This window comes from Equus quagga, chromosome 8 (assembly GCF_021613505.1).
Source record: "Equus quagga isolate Etosha38 chromosome 8, UCLA_HA_Equagga_1.0, whole genome shotgun sequence".
NCBI lineage: Eukaryota > Metazoa > Chordata > Mammalia > Perissodactyla > Equidae > Equus > Equus quagga.
This window is the reverse complement of record NC_060274.1, coordinates 125,544,892-125,566,289: the sequence shown is the minus strand read 5'-3', so window position 1 is coordinate 125,566,289 and position 21,398 is coordinate 125,544,892. Positions and strand designations below refer to the sequence as shown.

The 21,398-nt window shown below is 45.0% G+C and overlaps 2 protein-coding genes across 3 annotated transcripts in view; both read right to left on the bottom strand.

Annotated features, from left to right (window-relative positions):
• The window catches only part of ZNF783 (zinc finger protein 783), a 22,068-nt gene extending 21,870 nt beyond the window's left edge, over nt 1-198 (bottom strand). The window contains exon 1 of the mRNA XM_046669666.1: nt 47-198. Within this exon, the coding sequence (XP_046525622.1) occupies nt 47-70 (24 nt within the window). The 5' untranslated portion in view covers nt 71-198. The remainder of the gene's footprint in view (nt 1-46) is intronic.
• Nucleotides 199-3,151: 2,953 nt separating this feature from the next.
• On the bottom strand, nt 3,152-21,045 carry ZNF212 (zinc finger protein 212). 2 transcript variants are annotated; one of them, XR_006889766.1, is made up of 6 exons: nt 20,934-21,045; nt 9,579-9,968; nt 9,322-9,448; nt 8,199-8,288; nt 6,151-7,400; nt 3,152-5,299 (listed from the first exon to the last, which is right to left on the bottom strand). XR_006889766.1 is itself a non-coding variant. In XM_046669667.1 (5 exons), the coding sequence occupies exons 1-5, from the start codon at nt 20,955-20,957 to the stop codon at nt 6,538-6,540; spliced, it is 1,494 nt and encodes a 497-aa protein (XP_046525623.1). In that variant the 5' UTR covers nt 20,958-21,045; the 3' UTR covers nt 5,320-6,537. The 2 variants fall into 2 exon arrangements, 1 of the variants encoding a protein (XP_046525623.1); XM_046669667.1 differs by lacking the exon at nt 3,152-5,299 and having other exon boundaries at nt 5,320-7,400.
• Nucleotides 21,046-21,398: the final 353 nt, after the last annotated feature.

Here is a 21,398-nt window from a genome sequence, read left to right as displayed (position 1 = left end):
GGCCCGGCCCGTCTGGGCGTCCGGGCGTCCGCGCCGGGGCGCTTACCGGGGCGCGCGCCGCTTCGGCCATGGCTGCCCGCGTCCCTCCCGCTGCTCTCCTCGGGCCGGCCTGTCGGGCCTGGCGCGGCGCGGCGCGGCGGCAGAGGCGGAGCGGAGCCGCCCAGCCTCGGAGCTCCTGCCGGGCGGCCGCGAGCTGCGTCCGAGCCACGTGCCCCGCCGGCCCTTTAAACAAGAGCTGCGCTCGCGGCCGGGCCCGAGGGCGCGCACAGCGCCCCCTGCAGCCCGAAGGACCGCACGCCCGCGGCCCGCGGCCCGCCACGCCCGCCTGCCCGCCCTGGCGGCCGCGGGGTCCCCGGGGGAGGCCGGCCGCCCGCCCTCGCCTGGGCCGCGGGAGTCGACGCCGGGGGCGGACGCGCCGCCAGCCCCCCCAGCCGGGCTCCCGTAGGGCAGAGGCGACCCTCGGGCAGGCGCCGGGCGGGCGCGGGCCACAAGCGGGGGCAGCTTGGAGGCCCAGCCCAGGCCCCTACCCCTCTCCAGGATGCTGGGGCTGAGGGACCCCCGCGTCCCACTTGGGGAAATGGGGCCAAGGAGCTAAGGAAGAAAACGCGCAGGAAATTTCGAAACGTCGGGAGTTTCCGCGTGTATCGGGGAAGAAGGGCAGTCAGGGCCGGGTAATCGCAAGTGTGTTTAGATTTACCGTTTTAACACCTCCGGTGGACCTAAAGTGACTGTGAGCTGGGTATACATTATGCCCGGGAAAAGCCAGGGGGTGGGAGAGGACAGATAAAGGTTTCGAAACTCTTTTCAGTTTTCCAGAATTAATAGAAAGACCTCGGGAAAAATTTCATTAAAAAAGAGCCCTCCCTCTCGCAACCGTCTGTGGGGTCCTGGGTCTCCTCCTTCCTGGGGCCTACCTCCCGAGCAGACACCCTGCTCAGGCACCCTTTGCAGAGCCCTCTGAAGCTCTCTTTGCCACACCCAGTCTTCAGCGGCCCGTCAGCCAACCGCAGATCCTCTGTAGCTTTGGCTCCAGGCTGGGTTTGCAGCAAGAGTAAACCCATCACTGATTCAGGCCCGGAGGCATCTTGAATAAACCGCTCAATCTGAGACCCATTTGCCTCAGCTGTAACCCAAGAGCCTGACTCTGGAAAACCAGAGTTAATCACTGAATATAAAGCAAAATATATTGTATGCAGTTTTATTTTCTAGCTTTTCTGCACTTCCCATTCATTTTATAGTTTGTCCAATAAGCCTGCAAACTCTTCCCACTAGAAATTACTCTGCAGTTTTGTTGCTTCCTGTGTGTGTTTTGTTTCAAGTATTTTCTCTTTTTTGGGGGTGGGGGTGAAGTGGGAGGGGAGGAAATTATTTGCCCATATGTTTGATCCAAGCAAAAGTATGGTCAATTAACATAGTAAACATAAAGACACTGATACTTTCTCCAAGTAAGGTGCACCCCTAGAATTTGTGGCTGGTTTAGGAAGTGTTACTTTAAGGTAAGAAGAAATCAAATCAATGTATGGCATTCTTCCTTGTGGACGTCCTTGTTGCAGTAACCCAACCTGACAGACAATTTGCAAACGTGTGCTGAAGACATTAAGAGCACCCCTAGGACCTCATCAGGGGTCAGTCAGGCCAATATATTCAGGATTATAAAGTACTGGTAAATGGCGATCTTATAAAATAAGAGTTAATGCCCAATGCAAGCAGAAAGCGTCTGGAAAATGGATTGCAGAGGAAGAAAACGTTAGTATTTAACAAGCTCTGTTCAGTGAACACTGCTCTAATTTTTGACAGCTGGTGTTAGTTTTTTAGAAAAAAGTTTCTGTGTCAGTGGTACTCAAACTTTAATGTCCACCTGTGCACCTGGAGTGCTCGTTAAAATACAGATTGCTGGACGCCAGTCTCCAGCTTCCAGGTCTGAGGCTGGAGGGGGTGGGGGTGACCAGAATTTGCATTTCTAACTAGTTGCCAGCTGATGCTGATTCTACTGGCCTGGCATCTCACTGTGAGAAGGAAGGCCCTGTTTATCGAGCTCCCACAGCTGCCTCCCGTTCCCATGCTCTGATTTTATGAATATATCGAACAAAAAGCACAACCACCTTACGCCCTAATGTGGTTTGCTGAGCAGGCCAGCCTGGGTATCAGGCCAGGTGTTGTTCTAATATCAATTAAAATTACCCGCATCCTTAATTATTAATCTGTCTCTTGTGAGTTTGCTCTTTTTTTGGATCAGATCTCCGGGGCCTGACTACTTCTGAGTGAACTGACAACACTGGATTTCCAAAGTGGAGGCACAGACCCTGGAGGAATAGGGCTGACCCTGCCAAGTGCAGGTCACTGAAACAGCCTGTCAGCAGCCTCTGCAGCAGAAGGTGGGGTCATCAGAGGTTGAGGGCCACTAAAACAACACCTGGGGTCACTCAAAGTGGGGTCAAGATATTCAAGTGCTCGTTATCCCCACGACATCCTCAGCCAAGGGATAGGGGCAGCTCAGAGAAAGAATTCATGTGCCCCCACCCTTACTCTACAATCCAGGCATTTAATTTTAAATTAAATTAGGAAGTGGACCCACCCAGAATTATAAAGCATTAGGAGGGGAAGTGTTGGTAAAGAGAGACCAGAAGTACAACCAAGTACCCCTTCCTCCCTGAAGCCTTCCAGAGTTCAAACACTGAGTTTCCTATTCTGTGAATACCTATTATACCTGTTCATTCAACAAACATGTGGCGAGCACCTATGTGTGAAGCCCCTGTGCCTGCAGCTGTCTGGATAAGATTAACGCATAGTCCCTGCCTTCAAAAGGCATCACATGCTGTCGACTCTGCCTTGGCGATCTTGTCCATCTCTGTCACTCGCTCTCGTCCCACTGCAGCTGATCAGGTCCTCATGGGCTCTTGTTGGTCTCACTCGAAACCTCCCAACATATCCCCCCACCTCCTCCCCACCAAAAAAGCATGATATAACTCTTATCAGGTTAATATTCCCAAATCACAACTACAATCAGGTTGCCCTCTTGCTCAAAACTCTCAACTTCCCATTACTAACTCAATAAAATCCCAACTGCTTGGTCTGGCCCCAACCTCTTTCCAGCCACATCCTCCATTACTCCCCTTCTCACACCCGACCCTCCAGCCAAATCAAATGAATCGGTATTTGTATAGGCCCATAATGTCTTCTATTTTGGTTATGTCACTCCATTTAGAATGTCCTTCTTTGCATCCTTAAAGGTCCAGTTCAAAAGTCATCTCTCCTAAAGCCATCCCCAATGTCCTACAACTAAATGTAATTGTTCTCTGAGATATATAATTTTCCAATTTGTATTAGATTCCCTTAACAGCCTGTAAGCTCAAGAGCAAGCTGATTTCACCTGGTATCCCTCTGTAGACTTCACAGATGGATGCTGCTCGGATATTGGGGACTGAACAAACTCTAGCCAGAATGGAATATTGTGCTAGGCTAGGAAAGGGCTGTGCAAATGTGCAGGATGGGAAGAAAACTGCTTTTGGTAGAACATAAACTCAACTAGAGCAAAGATGTCTGTTTTTTACGCTGACGTACCCCAAGTATTTAAAAGAGTGCCTGGATAACAGGTGCTCAATACGTGTTTGTTGAATGAAAGAAATGGACGAGCGAAGCTTTCGAAGAAGGGGCACATAAACCCAGCAGTGAAACACAGTATGTGGGTCACAAAGGGCATTCGTGGGAAAGCGGAAGCACGAGCTCAACGTGAAGGTGGGAGAGAACAGCCTGTTCACTACGTGACAGGAAGCCCAATGTGGCAGCAGCATAGATAATTTAGAAAGAGTGAAAGGTGAAGGAACAGAGTAGGTTAGGTTGTTGAAGTCTTGAGTTCTACACTGAAAGCTTGCTCTTCATCAGCAGCCAGCTGAATGTATTGCAAGGCTTTGAGGAAAGCCCATGTCCAATTTGTGTTCCAGGACAAGAACTCTGGCAGCAAAAAGGATGTGACTAGGGCTAGGAGACCAGGTAGGTTATTCAGGAGTCAGGTAGGTAATGACTGGAACCTCACCTGTAGGAAAAGGAAGGAGATAGGGCAGCTTAGAGTCACTAATGTTTGGCATTTAATTCTTCCCTAGGTGTTGATTTAAACCTCACTTGATCGTCCCTGTCCTTCACACAGTTCCATTTCCTATTTTCTTCTCAGTGCCTGGCAGAGCAGGCTTTCAGTGGACAGGTGAAACAGGCAAGAGGCTGATTTTGCCTATCACTTAAAACAGTGCCTCTGTGTGCAAAGGATGACCAAGGTTTTGTTAAAATGCAGATTCTGATTCAGTGGGTCTCAGAGACTGCATTTCTACCAAGCTCCCAGGGGATGCTGATGCTGCTGGTGCAGAGACCACACTTTGGGTAACAAGGACTTAGAATCCAGCCAGGACACGAGGTACTTAATGGTGGTCAACCAGAAGCAACAGCACCCATGGTCAAGTGTGTGGGCTCTGAAGCAAGACTGATCTAGGTTTATGGCCACCTCTGCCTATTACTTCACTTCTCAGGTCTCTTCCACAACTCATGCAAAATGGGGTAATGATGGTACTACCACATAGGGTCATGTGAGGAGTACGTTTGTTTTTATGTAAAGAATTTAAAACAGCGCCTTGCAGAGGTATCTATAAGGCAAAGGCTTGGGGGCAGAAGGAGATTGTAGAAGGAATTTAGGAAAGCAGCTGGTTTCCTGCATGTAACGAGGTTGAGTGCCTCGCACAGCATCTGCTTATGACAACTTCCCTCCATGTTCAATTTCTGGAACAAGACAATCCCATGCCTTACATCGACCTGAGTTTATTTTTATCTATTTATTTATTTAATTTGTTCCTTTTTATCCTCATATCCCACTGACTCTTCCCATGGGCAATTGTAATGCCTTTAATGTGTATCTTTTGGTTTCTGTGTCCCTACAAATTGTTTTGTTTCGTGTACGTGCATTTTAAATTTACATAAATGGTATTGTTATAGATATCATCCAATTTCTTACATTTCCCACTCAGCTTTGTACGTTCAAGACTGACCCACGTGGCCACACGCACATCTAAGCCAATATTCCTAACGCTACCCAGTACTTCCGGGTGCACCCACCATATTTTACCGGCCCTCTCTACCTCCCACCTTCCACCAACCGACACCCAGACTGCCTGCAGCCCTCGAGCACCACAAAGAGGGTCCCATGAATCTTCCCATACACGCCCTCTTCTCATCTGTCCTAGGCTTAAGAATGCAGGTCAGGCTGTCACTGCTCCACATCAGGCACCTCCTCCACCTTGGCCCCAGCAGGGTATTCCTGACAAATGGAGAAAAACCAACATGAGCACTTTTTTATTTTTGCTAACAGCAAGTTTTATTTTAGGCAACTGCAAATCAGCAAAGGGGACACTCACACAGGACTCGGGAGCCCACTCCCATCTCCCCAAACAAGAGTGGGGTAGGTATTCAACACTGACAGACAGACAAGCACCTGTGTGCTTTTTCTCCATCATCTCCAGAACAGTCAGTCCCAGAACTAATTTGGAAAGCGTGTAATCTGAACCACCTCAAGAAACAACGGGTGCAGTAGGGACAAACTCAAATAACCACTGGTATAAGCTAAGCGACCCTAAGTGACAAAGTCGTCTTCTACCCTGGGAGGCTGCAGAAGCACTGCCAGGGCAGGGATGCAGACGGAGAGGGCTGTGGTGAGAACCCTGAACTCCCGGAAGCAGCTCCGTCCTCTCAGCTTCTTTACGAGGCTCCACATCCTCAGCAGAGGCTTTGGGTCTAGCTCAATTCCTCTCCTCCTCTCGGCCCTTCTGATTCAGTCGGCCCCCTCTGGACCCCCACAAGGGGCACCCCAGGACTATGCCCCTGATCTCTGGCCTAACTAAGTGTGGGTGGGCTAAAAGAGCCCCGTAAACGATTCCCTCCTAGAGGGTAGGCCCTGTCCCCATGTTAGGAACAACTTCTACAACTCTTGAAAATTAAAAACCAAGTGTCGGACTGTATTTTTTTTTAAATCAACTAAAATCTAATTCCAAAAAAGGTTCTTCAGAGCAGGATAAGCAGTTCATTTAAATTATTTCTTCTACTTGTCATTAACAAAGAGACTACAAAAGAAGAGAAATAGAGGGTTATGCTTCCCAGAACTCTTCCACACACCTGCTCATTCCTTTGGCCGACTCAACCTCGTGGGAAGACCTGAAATGCTGGGACATTCAGAAATGCGTGGAACTAGCCACCAGTCCCAGTGGGGTCAGAGAGCCAACTACAGCCCAGGAGACCCAGCACAGACGGAAAATCAGACACATGAAGGTGCCAAAGAGACAGCAAACAGCAGCAGGGTAAAGACAGCAGGGAGACGCCTGGCCCAGACTCTTCCTCTTCCACATGGTTTTAAGGAGCCTTTGGGCTCGGTGCTTGGTCACGAGAAGGCAAATCAAAGTGACTCCTCCCAGGAAGAAGTCAGGCCCTGACTCTGCACAGTGTCTCTTCAGGGGGACCAATGCCAGCCCCCTCCGCCCCTGGACGGGTAAGGGGCTGGCACCCTTAAAGCAGGCCACTGGCCCCTCCAGGCTCTGGGGCCAGCCCGCCCCGCTCCCGCTGGTGGATCTTCTGGTGCTGCAGGAGGTGCTGCTTCTGGACAAAGCTCTTCTCGCACTCGGTGCAGCTGTAGGGCCTCTCGCCTGTGTGGATGCGCTGGTGCCGCACCAGGTCAGACGGGTGGCTGAAGCTCTTGCCACAGTAACCACAGATGAGGGAACTCCGGCTTTTCCTCCAAGGGATGTGGCCAGGAAGGGCAACCAGGCTGTTGGGCGAGAACCTCTCCTGGACACGATGGCCACCACTGGGTCCCTCCTGCAAGTGGCAGCGCTGGTGGGTCACTAGGCTCACCCTGCAGCTGAAGCTCCTCATGCACACGGCACACTGATGCAGCTTTGCCTTCCTGGACTGGGGCTTAAGCCGTGGCCTGGGCCTAAAGCTCTCCTCCGGCTCTGAGGCTGAGTAAGACTCCCACCCTGAGTGGGTCTGCAGATGTGTGGCCAGCTGCTGCTTACAGCGGAAGCCGATCTCGCACTCAGAACATTCATAGGGGCCAGAAGTGTCCCTTTCCAGCTTCAAGCCCTGCCCACATTCCTGACCCAGTTGCACCTGCCCATTAGACTTCTGCTTCTGGGGGCAGCCCAGAGTTCTGCCACTGCTAGGGTCTCTACTGCCCCCAATGGGCTCCTCTAGATTAGTGTTCCCAGGACCTAATTCCAAGAGGACAGAACTGCCCTGACCATCCCAGAGCTCAGCCTGCTCCGGGCTCAGGAAAGCCTGCTCTTCAGCAATGCCCGAGAACTCTCCGGGAAGATCCACAGAGCCTTCCTGAGTGTACTGTACCTCCTGCTTGATCATAATCCCTTCTGCTGCCAAGAGAAAGAAAACCAACAGAAAGATCACATTCAGTTTCTTTGGAGCTAAACAAACGTGTGAATTTGTTTCAAATTCAAAGCATCCCAACATCAAGGGAATTAGGACAATTTGGAGGCGGATGAGACCGACAGGATTCTAAGACCTGAAAACTAAACCTGTACTCAGGTAGAGACACGCTAGTTGGAAATCTGAACATATTATGTTTATAGAACCATGTTATGTTATAAACATATTATGTTTATAGAACAATGTTATAAATGATAGTTCTACAAGCTTGTCCACATTTATATTCAATCCCTGTGAAAAATGGCAAAATATACTGCAACTACACTAATTTAAGAGTGTTAAAATAATAAATGTGAATGATTTTTTTAAAAAAACAAACTAAACCTATACCTTAAAAATTCGTGTATCCAGCTCTGTTCTTTCTGCAAATTCTCCCAATTACCTGGCTTACAAATGCTTCTCCTGCCTCTCCCCAGCCAGCTTCACTCCTGAAGATCTGACCAACCCTGTTCTTACTCTCCAGCAAGTTTTGACTAAAGCCTATTATGTACTCTACCGTGTGGGGCATGAAGGAGTATGATACAGTGAGGAACCTTAAGGACTCCACACAGTGGGAAGGAGTGAAGACACACATGAAAGAGGTGAAGTAACGATAATCATAAAGAAGTCTAGGATAAGTAAATGCCAGATGAGGTTACTGATAATCAGTGCTGGGCAGTTTAGCAGTGGGAAAGATGACTATAGCTGCAGGGAGCAGAGGCATGGAATATTCTGGAGCCACTCACCTTGGTGGACACCACCAGGGCCTTCCTCCTCCAAGTCACCCAGCATCTCTGTCCCCAACTCCACTTCTTCTTCTGGCTGGCCAAGGACCTCTGGGTTGGAAAGAGCACAGCATAAGCCCAGCAGAGAGCTCACTGCACACTGGTCAGTTGCCAATGAACAGGGTGACCCATGTCAGGGAGTTGATATCAAAACTTCAAAAGATTCAAAGCTACCTGTCACTTTCCCCTAGCAGTTTGGGACAATCAGAAAATTATGGCCAATTCAAATGATCCAGTCAGCAAGCTGCTGCCTTTGATGTGCCTTCATTAGCCATTTGTGGCTCAGGCAGTCAGGCTCCAGAGCCCACTACCCTTCTCAGCACCACCACTTCCTCACGTGTATGTGGTTTCAGTGTCGCTTCCTTTCAGGGTATCCAATTTCCTCCATGCTAAAGCTCTGCAATGAGGCGCACCGTTAGCCCTGCAGCAGCAGACAAGGAGACAGCCACTCGCAGAGCACGTGACCCTGCCAAGGGCACATGGTCACCTCTCACACCCATCTGCTACTGCCCACCCCGCCCCGGCTCCAGTACACTGGCCTCCTGGACACAATTCCATGAACCTATGTTTTAACAGATTTTGGCTACCAAACAAAATGCATTTATTATGTAATAGCTAATACTTTACATATAAAGATGCTGTCTATTAAGCAGCACTTCTAATCATCACAAAATAAACACTGAGACGACAATGACTGGCTGTAATTCCAGCCAAATGCCAGGGAAAGCTTTTTGGTTAGCCTGTGCTGCATGCCTCATCCCAGGTAAAGGATTTCTTGTCAAACAGTCTTAAGTATTAAAAACAGCATGAGGAACCCTAGCAATATACACCATAATGCATGTGATGGCATCTTATCTACTAGTAAATATCAAGAACTGACTATGTGACCACACAGAAGAAATACAAAATGCACAACAGTGAGACTTTTCCACAGGTTCCAAAAGAAACTCCTGTGTCTCAGCCCAGCACAAGCCAACAGGGGATCCAAGGCCAACCACAACCTCAGGTGCAGTCTGGGTCGCAGCTCCTGGCAGGAACTGGAGGATGTCTGAGAGAGCATTGTAGGAGGAAAACTGCTGCTTACTCAGAGAGACCAGAGTCTCATAGTTGCTCTTCATCACATTCCGGTAAAGCTCCTTCTGCCAGTCCTCCAGATTCTCCCACTCCTGCTCTGAAAAACAGACTCCATCATTTTCAAGTGACCTGGACACCTGAAATCACAAATGTCACACAATGAGTCCCTCCAATCACAGCCAGGAAGGAAAAGCCAGCAATTTAGAATCTTAGATAACAACAGCCTGGGCTCCCTGTCTCGTCTAACTTAATCCTCAGCGGGACTACCTTGGGGGCCTCCCCCTTGCTGCCCGGGGGCAGCCGCAGGACCCAGAAGTTCCTGTTCCTCAGCAGGTTTTCCATGTTCTCCAGCCGCCTCTGCAGCAGCCCGTACTCCTGCAGCAGGGTCCCCAGCACGGCCCACTTGCCCTCCAGCTGGTTCCCCAACTCCAAGGCCGTCTTCTCGCAGTCGGCCAGCTTCTTCTCAGCTGTCCCTGTTCGTCCCTCCAGGCTCTGTAGCCGGGCGGCCTGTGACTCCATCTTCTTCTCCACGGCCTGAATGGCAGCCACCACTGTCCAGAGTGAGATCTCCGTGGTTTGCAAATAGGAGCTTTTCTCTGTTGCTTGTGGGGACAGCGTGGAAGAAGTCAAAGGTGTGGAGCGGCGCTTCCTCCTGTGCTGAAGAATCAGACACGGGGTCAGCCAGTCAGTGTCACTTCCAAACAGCACGTAAAGAAAATAATGCCCACGTACATCCAGGAGCACAAAGAGTACCTAGTTTCTACTTTTTTTTTTTTTTTAAAAAAAAGCATGTTCTTTTATTTCCTGATAGTGCAAATTATACACGTACATTCTATTAAGAAAATACTGACAAGCAGAAAGAAAAAGTTATATAAAATACCACCATCCAGAAATACGCTGCTAGAATTTTGGTGTATTTTCTATAAGTTTTTTCATCTTTTAACTTATTTCTTCTTCAACAAAATTGAAATCCTATTGTACGTGATGTTTTGTTACCTACGTTTCACACTTAGCATATGATCTGAAACTCTCCTGTGTCAGTATTCATTTTTCAAACCTATTTCTTTGTATTTGATATTCTGGACTATTTGTAACGTTTTGCTGCAATAAATGACTTAATTTACATCCACTCTTGACTCCACCTTCCTGCCACACTTCATAGTTGATCATGTCACCCTCACTGAAAACCTTTCAATGGCTTCCTACAATAAAGACAAAATTCCTTAGCAGGACCTACAAGACAATTCATTCATCCTTGCACCCTAGCAGCTAGTACAGTCGATAACATTTACTAAATCCTTAATAAGCATTTATGAAACAATATGACTAAATCTACTGACATTTTCTTTTTACTTCTCATTTTTATGGTCTGTCCCTGATAGTAGGAAAATTACTGAGGATGAAGCTCAAAATTACTAAAACCAACCCTTGGGCAGTCTTCTCGAAGCTGCGCTCTTGCCCACATTGCCCACTGCCGGTTCATTTCAGCCCTAACCCACTCAAAGCTTCGTATTATTTTATATGGCACATACTTCATTCAAGGCCGTTTCTCTAACCACAATGAGGACATTGAGACCAAGACACTGAGAGGAAATGTCTCTGGAAGAACTGTTGGGCCAGGCTTACGGTCTGGAGAACGGGACAAAAGGAAACTGATGAGCACAGAACTGAGCACTTAAGCTTAGCTATGACCTACTCCAGTTAACCAGCCCTCTCAGTCCATCATCAAACACATGGGTCAAAAGCTTAAATATCTCCCCTAAAAAAGATCTAAAGAAAAGTTTAACGTAAAGGATAAATGCAAATGAAACAAAACATTAGATCATTAGATAAATTCATTTCATCACATGTTCTGCTTTTAAGTCTCGAAGTCTTTAGCTTTTCGGAGTCTCCTCTTTCTTCGCTGTGGCCCAGCATTTTGTTGCTTGCTAACTTTTTCCAAACAGGAAGGTGGGCCAGGATCCGAGCAGAAGAATAATGTCTTCCTCTTCCACACAGTAAAAGGCTGAAAAGAGTAGTTAAAACCCAGTTTCTACTTCTCCTCTGTTTTGAATTATCTAACATGATGGAAACAATTCAAATGTCCATCACTTGGTAAATGGACAAACCATCTGTGGTTCATCTGTATGTTGTGGGTTGACTTATGTCTCCCCCCAAAATATGTTGAAGTCCTAACCCCCAGGACTTCAGAAAGTGATCTTATCTGAAGATAGCCCTTTTTTTTTTTTATAGAAACTAAATGTTACAATTTATTCCATTTTCACGATTACAGACACTACCCGGCAGGGTGGGCACACAAGGCAAATCAAACTCATCTCCCATTTAACTAGCTGCAGCATCTTGGCGTTTTTATGATATACAGGTTGACTTAATTCATTGGCTTGAGTTGAAAGCTGGCAACAGCAAATCTTTATAATTTAGGATCTTCCTCCATAGTTAATCCAAGGATCTTAATTCCTGATTCTCCACTATGAGCTCTGAAATGGTGTTCACTGCAACATTCTTGAAGCTTTCACGTCAGAATCTGAGATCTAACACTTAAAATCTGTCCTCTTCTTGGCTAGCTCAGTCCACCAGCAATCTTAACAGTTAAGTTACTATATAAAAATAAAACTGTGCTCTCAAGCACTGATTGAAACCGTTGTACTGGGATCCCTTTGCAGAGCATTAGCTCCCTGAGAGAAGAAATCCTAGCCAATTGCTTTTATGAACAATGACTCCAGTACAGTGTGCCAAACGTCCTTTGCAGCATAACTCAAGAGGTCAGGCAACCCTGACCATCCTGACAAGTTTATCACTATTTACATACAAGGTATATTTAAAGCCAGATCAAGGACTGCAACCATAATCTCAAGAAACCATTCCGTTTTAGCACAGTGAGTTTCTGCAAGGTGCCAGAGCAAGTGGGAAATCATCTCACAGCAGAGACATGGTTCATCTTTCACAAGTAAGAGGAAAACAGTGGAGGAAAGGAAACTCCTCCCTCCTAAACTCATCAAATCAATGGCTATCTTCACAGCCTTAAGTGACCAAATCCAGAGTCCTCAATTTCTTGACTTGAGGAGCCCACTTTCAAGGAGACATCAAGGTCAAGAAGAGCTTTCAGGCTTTTCTTTGCCACGTCCCATGAACTCCAGTCCTCCAATGGGAATCTCCTTCTCTTTTATTGCTTTCTGAACACACTGCTGGTAGCACTTGAAGAGGTTGGTGCACGGGTCCCCAGAGCCGTCCACCTTGAGGAACTTCTCGCCAACCAGCGATTGAAGCACTGGTCACACTTGTGCTTCAAGTCCATGCAAACCTCCCCTACGCTGTTCATGGCGGTGGCAGCAGAGGCAGTGCACTCTGATGTCCTGAAGATAGTCCTTACAGAAGTAATCAAGTTAAACAAGGGCATTAGGGTGGATCTTAATCCAGCATGATTTGATGTCCTTATAAAATAGGGGAAATCTGGACACAGAGACACAAGCACAGAGGAAAGATCATGGGAAGACACACATAGGGAGAAGATAACCATGTGAAGATGGAGGCAGAGGTTGGAGTTGTGCCGCCAAAGTCAAAAAAATGCCTGGGGCCACCAGCAGCTACAAGAGAGGACCGGAACGGTGTCCCTCACGGCCTTCATAAGGAACGAACCCTGTGGACACCCTGATCTCAGACTGCCAGCTTCCAGAACTGAGACAATACATTTCTGTTGTGTAAGCTGTCCAGTTCGTGGGACTTTGTTAGAGCAGCCCTAGGAAACTGATCCCCCATATGACAGAATACCACTCAGCAAGAAAAAGGAACAAACCATTAACACACGTAACAACAGGGATGAATCTCAAAACCTAAGTGAAAAGCCAGACCACAAAACGCTAAATACTGTATTCCATTTACATGTCATTCAGGAAAAGGCAAAACTACAAGGACAGAAATCAGATCCATGGCTGCCAGGTGCTGGGGGGAAGGGAGGGAGACATTACAAAAGGGCGCTTTCTGGGATGATGGAAATATTCCATATCTTGGCAATATGATGGTTACGCATTTGTCAAAACTCATTGAACTGTATGCCTAAAGAGTGAATTCTACTGTATGTAAATTGTATCTCAGTAAACAGGACTTAGAATGTCAAGGGAGGAGAAAATGTTAGCTGTCATAAACAAAGTCTAAAAAACAGGGAGAGAATATTTGTAAACGGAATACAAAATAGAAAGAAAAGATAAATAACCCCAATATAAAACTGCAGACTACAAATAATTTGTGACAGTGGAAATGCACATGGTCAATAAACAAATGAAAAGGCAACCACATTAGCCATCAGGAATGCAAATACAACCAAGTGAAACCACTTCTCACCCACCAGGTTGAGAAACATGAAAAAGAGGGACAAGCAACAATATTCAGAGCTGACTATGATTTGGTAAAACTGGCACTGTCGTAACACTCCTAGGAGGAATGAAAAACACTACAAACTTTTAGGGAAGAAAAATCTCAAAAAAGTCATTAAGAACCCTTTTACCTAGTAATCCCACTTATGGGAATCTATCTTACAAAAATGAATGGCATTATTATTTAAAGACATACCTACGAAGATGATTACTGGTAACATTCTTTGGAATAGCCAAAACCTGGAAATAATCTAGACACCTATTAATAAGGGAACAGCTAATTAAATTATGGCACGACCAAAGTGATGGGACACAACTGTTGAAAAGAATGAGTTAGATCCATATGTGTGGTTTGGAAGAGTGTTCATCATACATTAGTAGGTTAAAAATCTCACTTTCAGGAAAATATATTTATTATGATCCCATTTTCCTAAAGAAGAGAAAATATATGTGGATATGTTTGCCTTAGCACATAGAAAGGTTTGGAAAGATATTCACCAAAGTACATTGTTAACATGAGCTACATTCGGGGGGATGAGAGCGAGGGGTTTTAAATCTTTGATTGTAAACTACTGCTTGTTTGACTTTTTCAATAAACTTGTATTCTTTCATAATTTTTTCCCTTAAATCCCATATTTAACAGTATTCCTAAAAGGAGTGAGAAATACAAAAAGGATACTTACATTACCATATTTCTGGATTTTATGGGACAGTCCTTCTTGAATATTGTATTCTATTGTCAGATCACATGTCATATAGTGGGCCTGCAGCTATGGCTTATGACCATAACTTATGACCACTAAGTACAAGATGCAGACCCTGCTGTTAAGGAAACTACAATCTGCTTGAGTAAACACAAAACAATTAAACAACGTTTGCTTTTTTTTTTTTCAGGAAGATTAGCCCTGAGCCAACATCTGCCGCCAATCCTCCTCTTTTTTTGCTAAGGAACATTGGCGCCGAGCTAACATCCGTGCCCATCTTCCTCTATTTTATATGTGGGATGCCTACCACAGCATGCCTTGATAAGCACTGCAGAGGTCCATGCCCGGGATCCGGGCCAGCGAACGCCAGGCCACCAAAGCAGAGCGTGTGATCTTAACCGCTGCGCCAAGGGGCCGGCCCCTATACAACATTCTAAAGTGATACTTGATTAAGCTGGACTATGATATTTAAGGTCACTTCCAACTCTGAGATAAGATGACTTTCTTGGGCCGGCCACTGGCGCAGCGGTTAAGTTCACATGTTCTGCTTTGGCAGCCCAGGGTTCGCCAGTTCAGATCCTATGTGGTTCAGATCCACGGCTTGTCGAGCCACACTGTGGCAGGCGTCCCATATATAAAGTAGAGAAAAATGGGCACGGACGTTAGCTCAGGGTTAGTCTTCCTTGGCAAAAAAAGAAGGAGATTGGTGGCAGATGTTAGCTCAGGGCTAATCTTCCACACACACACACACACAAAAAAAAGTGACTTCTGAAGATAAAAGATGACTTTTTAATATTGAATAGTTAAAAAAACTTACAAAATTCATAAAATATATAATGTAGTGACAACACATCTCCATGTAACCACGACTCAGTTAAAAAAATACATATGTATCACATATATATACACACAGATATATATACTTATATGTCACCTTTGCAGTCCTTTGTGCAACTCTCTGAAGTGGCTACTATCCTGAATTTGATTTTTCACTGTTAATTGCATTTTTTCATGTTTTTTACCATATGTTTGTTTCCAAAACAACATGTTCTTTAGTTTTGCATGTTTTAGGATTTTATATAAGTGGAATCATTCTTCTACAATTCCTGGGAATATCCTGTAATTGCAGGTGGCTGTAATTCATTCATTTTCACCGCTGTGTAATATTCCATCATGTGAACTGTACCACAATTTATTTTTCCATTCCACTATTGATGTTTCCCCATCTTTGTCATTATAAACACTGCTACAATGAACAAGACTGTACGTGGCTCCTAGTACACATGAGCAAGTTTCCCTGGGGTATAGCCCCAGGAAGGGAATTGCTGGCTTATAGTGTACATACACATCATAAACTTAAGCCGATAACACCAAATGTTTTCTAAAGTAGTTGTACCAATTTCACTCCCGTCAAAAGTATATACATATTCTGGCTGTTCCACAACTTGATCAACATTTGATACTAAAATTTTTATCCCTCTAGTAGATCTGAAATGATACCTCATCATGGTCTTCATCTGACTTTCCTTGATTACCAACAAATGATAAGCATCTTTTTTATCTTTATTGGCCATTCAAATTTCCCCTTCAGAGAACTACCTGCTAAAGTCTTTTATCCATTTATCTTTTGGGTTATCTGACTTTTCCTTACTGTCCTCATAACATTTCTCTGTAGAATCTGAATACTAATCTTTATCAGTTATATATGTTGCAAATACCTTCTTATTTCTGCCTCATTTCTTTTATTCTATTATCATTTGACAAAAAGTTCTTAACTTCAATGTAGTTGAGTTTTACCAGTATTAATTCTTTTATGGTTTGAACTTTCATATCAGGTGTAAAAAAATCTATATCCTGCAATAATGCCTTCTAAATACTTTATTTTGAGGGGCCGGCCCTGTGGTCGAGTGGTTAAGTTCGCGCACTCCGCTGCAGGCGGCCCAGTGTTTCGTCAGTTCGAATCCTGGGTGCAGACATGGCACTGCTCATCAAACCATGCTGAGATGGCGTCCCACATGCCACAACTAGAAGGACCCACAACTAAGAATATACAACTATGTACTGGGGGGCTTTGGGAAGAATCAGGAAAAAAATAAATAAATACTTTATTTTGACTTTCACATTTAAGTATTTACCTCAACTAGAATTGATATTTGTGTATAGCGCAAGGCTCAATTTTCACATGCGAAATCAACAGATCTAACCCTACACCATGGAAAATCCATCATTTACCCACTGATTTATAATGCTATCTGTGTCATACGTCAAGTTTTCATACACATCAGTCTGCTTGGGGCATCTCTATTCTGTTCTACAGGTCAATTTTTCTATTGCTTTACCAATATTACTGACTTAATGACCACAGCTTTTTAATAATTATTGATATCTGGTGAGGCAAGTCCCACCTCCTTGTTTTACAGGACTATCTTGACTATTTTTGGCATGTTGATATTCTACAAACTTGAAAGGTTTCACAAAAGTATCTTCAGAGATTCTGTCTGGAGCTGCATCTAATCCACAGAGAAATTTAAGAAGTCACATCATTAGAATAAAATGCTTCAAACCATACATATAGTAAACACTCCTTTTTATGGTATTTTTAATATCTTTTGATACTTAAACATATTCCCTAGGTACTTGTTCCAATTGTCAATTGCTGTATAATAATCTCAAAATTTAGCAGCTTAAGACAAGTATTTTGTTCACGAATCTGCAATTAAAGAAGGGTCTGGCAGGGACAGTCTGTCTCTGCTCCACTCTATGTCTAGTGGCACAAATCACAGGCAGGCAGGGCTGAACTCACCCCAGGAATCCCAAGGCACATGGAGATGTCCCTTCCAACAGCCCTGCTAAAGTCCCAGTTTACAGTCAGCATCAACCACCAGACATGCGTGAACACCCGTTCATTCCTAACAGGACTTTTTTACCTTCTCTCTTTTTTCTTCATCAATTTCACTACACACTGAAATTATATATTGACAGATATATGGATAAAATAATTAATCATATTCTCTATATTTGTGTTGTCCAATATACAAAATGTGGCTGTTTAAATTTGAATTAATTAAAATTAAACTAAAAATTCAGTTCCTCAGTTATACTAGCTACATTTCAAGTGCTCAATAGCCACATGTACCTTACGGCTATTATATTGAACAGTGCAGGGAGAATATTTCCATCCTCTCAGAAAGTTCTACTGTATGCACTACACCCTTACTAACTTTTTTTCTACTTGATAAACTACTAAGGTTGTGGTAAAATCTTCTACTAGGATAGTGAATTTTCCTTGTCGTTCTATCAATTTTTGTTTTATGCACTTTGAGGCGATATAATTAGGTGCATATAATAGAAACGTCATATCAAGCTGGTAAATTGAGTGTTTTGCCATTATAAAAGTAGTAGTAGCCTTCTATCTCTAGCAATATTAACATAGTTCAGCGAATTTCCTTTTGATTAGTATTAGCCTGGTAGAAGTTTTCATATCCTTCTAGATTCAACCATTTTTATAGCTTTATCTTTTAGTTGTATCTCTTATAAACCATATAGTTGGATTTTTCCTCATCCTGATGATCTTTGCCTTTTAACTAGAGTATTTAGTCCATTTACGTTTATTGTCATTGTTGATCTATTTTTATTTACCTTTACCTTTTATGGGGGTGCTATTTATCCCATCTTTCATCTTCATTCTTGCCTTCTTTTAGATGATTTTTTCTTATTCTAGTATTCCCTCTTTTAATTTGTAAGTTACACAGCCAATTTCTAGTCTTTTAGTGACTATCCTAGAAATTACAGGAAGCATACTTACAAAGACATTTAAACATCAGAATTCTGATCATCTCTTCCTAACTTTTACAATGCTGCCATGTATTTTAATTCTGCCTTTGTTTTTAACCCCACAAGAGATTATTACTATTTTGTTCAATCAATATTTGTTTAGATTTACCCATTTTCATGGATCATCATTCCTTCTTACATTTTCAGGCTTTCCATTTGGGATAATTTTCTTTTTACCTTAAGTATATCCTTTAAAATTTCCTTTAATGAGAGTATATTGGTAGCAAACTGTCAGTTTTAATTTGTATGAAAATATCTTTATTTTACCCTTGTTTTCAAAAGATACTTTTGCTGAATATGAAAATCTGGGATCACAGTTATTTTTTCTCAGTCTATTGATGATATCATTCTATTGTTGTCTGGCTTCCATTGTTGTTGTTGAGAAGCTGAACTCCATACAGTTCATTTGGAGGCAATGTCTTTTTTCTTTGGCTGCTCTTAAGAATTCTGTCTGTCTTGTTTTTCTGTACTTTCACTACTACGTGTCCAGGTAGAGATTTCTTTTTGTTTATCCTGATTAGGATCTACTGTGTTTCTATGTATTAGTGTTTGTATCAGTCCTACAATATTCTCAGCCATTAGCTATTCATCAAATATGGCCTCTAGTACAGATTGTGCATGTGTGTTTTCCTTCTGGAATTTTAATATGTTTTTCTTCTGGGATTTCAATATCTGAAATCTGTGAAGGTCTAATTTTTGTTGTCTGTTACTTTTACTGGGTTCTCCTTGTACCTTTCATTGCTTGTTTGGCAATTTTTCATTGTGAATTCACTTTTCTTGGGATTTTATGTACAAGAATTATTTGAAGTCTGAGTTAAATATAGACTCCTCCAGAGAAGATCTGTGGGTTTTTGTGATACCTGGAGACTACTTTAAACTAAATTCTTGGCTTGATGTTTCCCGGACCATCCAGGCAACAGTATTCGGGCAATAAAGCCACTTGAGGGTCACCATAAATGCTCAAAGGGCATCTTGTATGCATCTCTCAGCACCAACGTTTGACATAATTTTCTCTGCAATCCCATGGGGGTAAGCTTTCCACCCTGAATGTTGCCCTTTGAAGTCTCAGCTTTATGGGACAGAGGTAGGAGGCTTCTTAGACTGCCTGTCTTTGGCCCTGAGTTTTGCCTTCTATTTTGCAGGCCCCTTGAGGTCATAAACACCACAGATGAATGTTTAGCAAATGCCCTCAAAGCTGGCTTCAGAACTCTGCTTACCTCTTAAGAGTTCCCTCCTTTACTTAGTTTTTGGGCTCCAAGTATTCTTCACTAACATACATTTCAAATATGTTTATGTTCTTTCCCCAGCATTTTTAGTTGTTTTCGTCAGGCCATACTGTCAAATGAGAGGTAGAGAATCCTCATCTGAAGAGAGAATGCTTGAGAACAGAAATATGCTCAAGGATGATTTAAATACCTTCTACAATGACAGATCCACAGTTGTTTAAAGCATAATTTGGAATTTGGGTGGATTTTTTAGGCTTTCTTTTAATAAGCTCTGTTGATGACACATAAGTAGCTGCACTGACCAGTCAGGAAGAAGTACTCTGAAAGTTAGTAACTTGTCCTCCTGCCCCACTTGAGTACTAATTTGGTCTTGAAAAAAACCCAAGTCTTTGACTGGATCGCCTTGGCTTAGAGGAGTCAGATGACAAAAATACTGTAAACATTAGTGTCTTGTCTTCACAATCCAACTGAAACTTCCTTGAAAGCAAACACTAAGTTTTCCAACCCTTCCCCTCTTAGTTCTTACCCTCTTCCTACAATAATCAAATACAGTGCATCCTGCTCATGGTAAAGTTCTCATCACAGGATCTCCTTACCTCCCAATTCTCACAAAGATCTCTCATGATTCTGAAAGTGTTTCTAGACCAAGAAATGCTGCACTAAAAGCCAATGAAATTCCATCTGCCCTTTCCAGGGAAATCCTCTTGTATTATCAAATTAGCCACTATTTTGGAATAACGTCAGAGCTGGCAGGAACCTTAACGGATCGTCTAGCAACTAGTCCAACACTCTTGATTTACAGCTAAGGAAACGGAGGCCCAGAGTGAACACAGCTGCCTAAAATCATTAAACTGGACAACTGAGAGCTGAGTTATGGCTGAAATAGTTTCCTGACTCCATGCCCAAGATTCTCCCCACCCCAAGCTCTGTGTCTTGACATTCTCTGAATGGGGAGGATTGAGGAAGGGGGAGAGGCAGAGAGATAGCACAGCTTCACAAACAAAACCCAGCAACTACACCGTGAAGTAACACCTGTCCCCAAGGAGAGGAAGCCAGCCTGACTTCAGCCTGTGGCTGCGACCCGAGGACAGAAGTCTGTAGCAGGAGAGCGCGGGAGAAGGAACGAGTCCTGGGGTCCGGGGGCACTGGGTGAGCTCCCTGGGCCGTGAAGGGGACGCAGGCTTTCCAACCCGCGGTCCCTCTCCAGCCTGGAAACGGGCTCTCTTTTGGCAGGACGGAGAAAACGTGCGGGGAGGGTCACAAATCCACGAACACGACACGAGCCTCCGAGAAGTTTCCCGGAGAAGGCGCGCGGCGCTGGAGCAGAGAGGAGGCGGCAGAACCCCGGGGTCGCGAGGGAGGTCGCTGTTCGCCCGCGCCAGCCGCCCCGGGAGGCCAGCCCGCCGGCTCCGGACCTCGAAGCCCCGCCCCGGCCAGGGGCTCCGCCATCCCGAACGCGACACGAGTCCGCGCCAGCAGGACTCTTACCCGAGCAGGCGCCGACTCCGCCATGGCTGCCAGCCGCCCCTCAACACCCCGGCCCCGCCTGATACCCCTCCGGCCGCGCCCGGGTCTGCTGGGCGCCCCCGAGCCTCCTGGAAGACGCCCCCAGCCCCGTGTTGACACAAGGTGCATTGTGGGAGTGCGGCCCTCCCCGGCCAAGACGGGCTCCGGCCGCTCGTCCTCACCGCGCGGGATTCCCACTGCGCCCCCGTTCGGCAGGAGGGTGAACAGCAGCTCGGCGCTCCGGGCCCGAGCGTGCGAGACCCTCCAAGTCCAGCGCAGGTTCAAAATTTAAGGCAAACCCACTGGCCTTTGTGTGTCCCACATATAACCCACCACTCTGCTAGGCGCTTTGAGGGATTCAATGTATAAAACTCAGACTTTGCTCTGAGGGAAGAACATATAATCTAGTTGGGGAAAAGAAGTTTAGTCCCAAATGGCAAGTGGTTT

Bases quoted from the DNA above. Each gene is read 5' to 3' on its own strand.
- ZNF212 (XM_046669667.1), bottom strand. From the start codon at position 20,957: ATGGCGGAGTCGGCGCCTGCTCGG. The intron at 9,969-20,933 runs GTAAGAGTCCTG...CTGATTCTTCAG, and splicing joins CGGAGTCGGCGCCTGCTCGG to CACAGGAGGAAGCGCCGCTC. The intron at 8,289-9,321 runs GTAAGCAGCAGT...TTTCCAACCCAG, and splicing joins TGAGACTCTGGTCTCTCTGA to AGGTCCTTGGCCAGCCAGAA.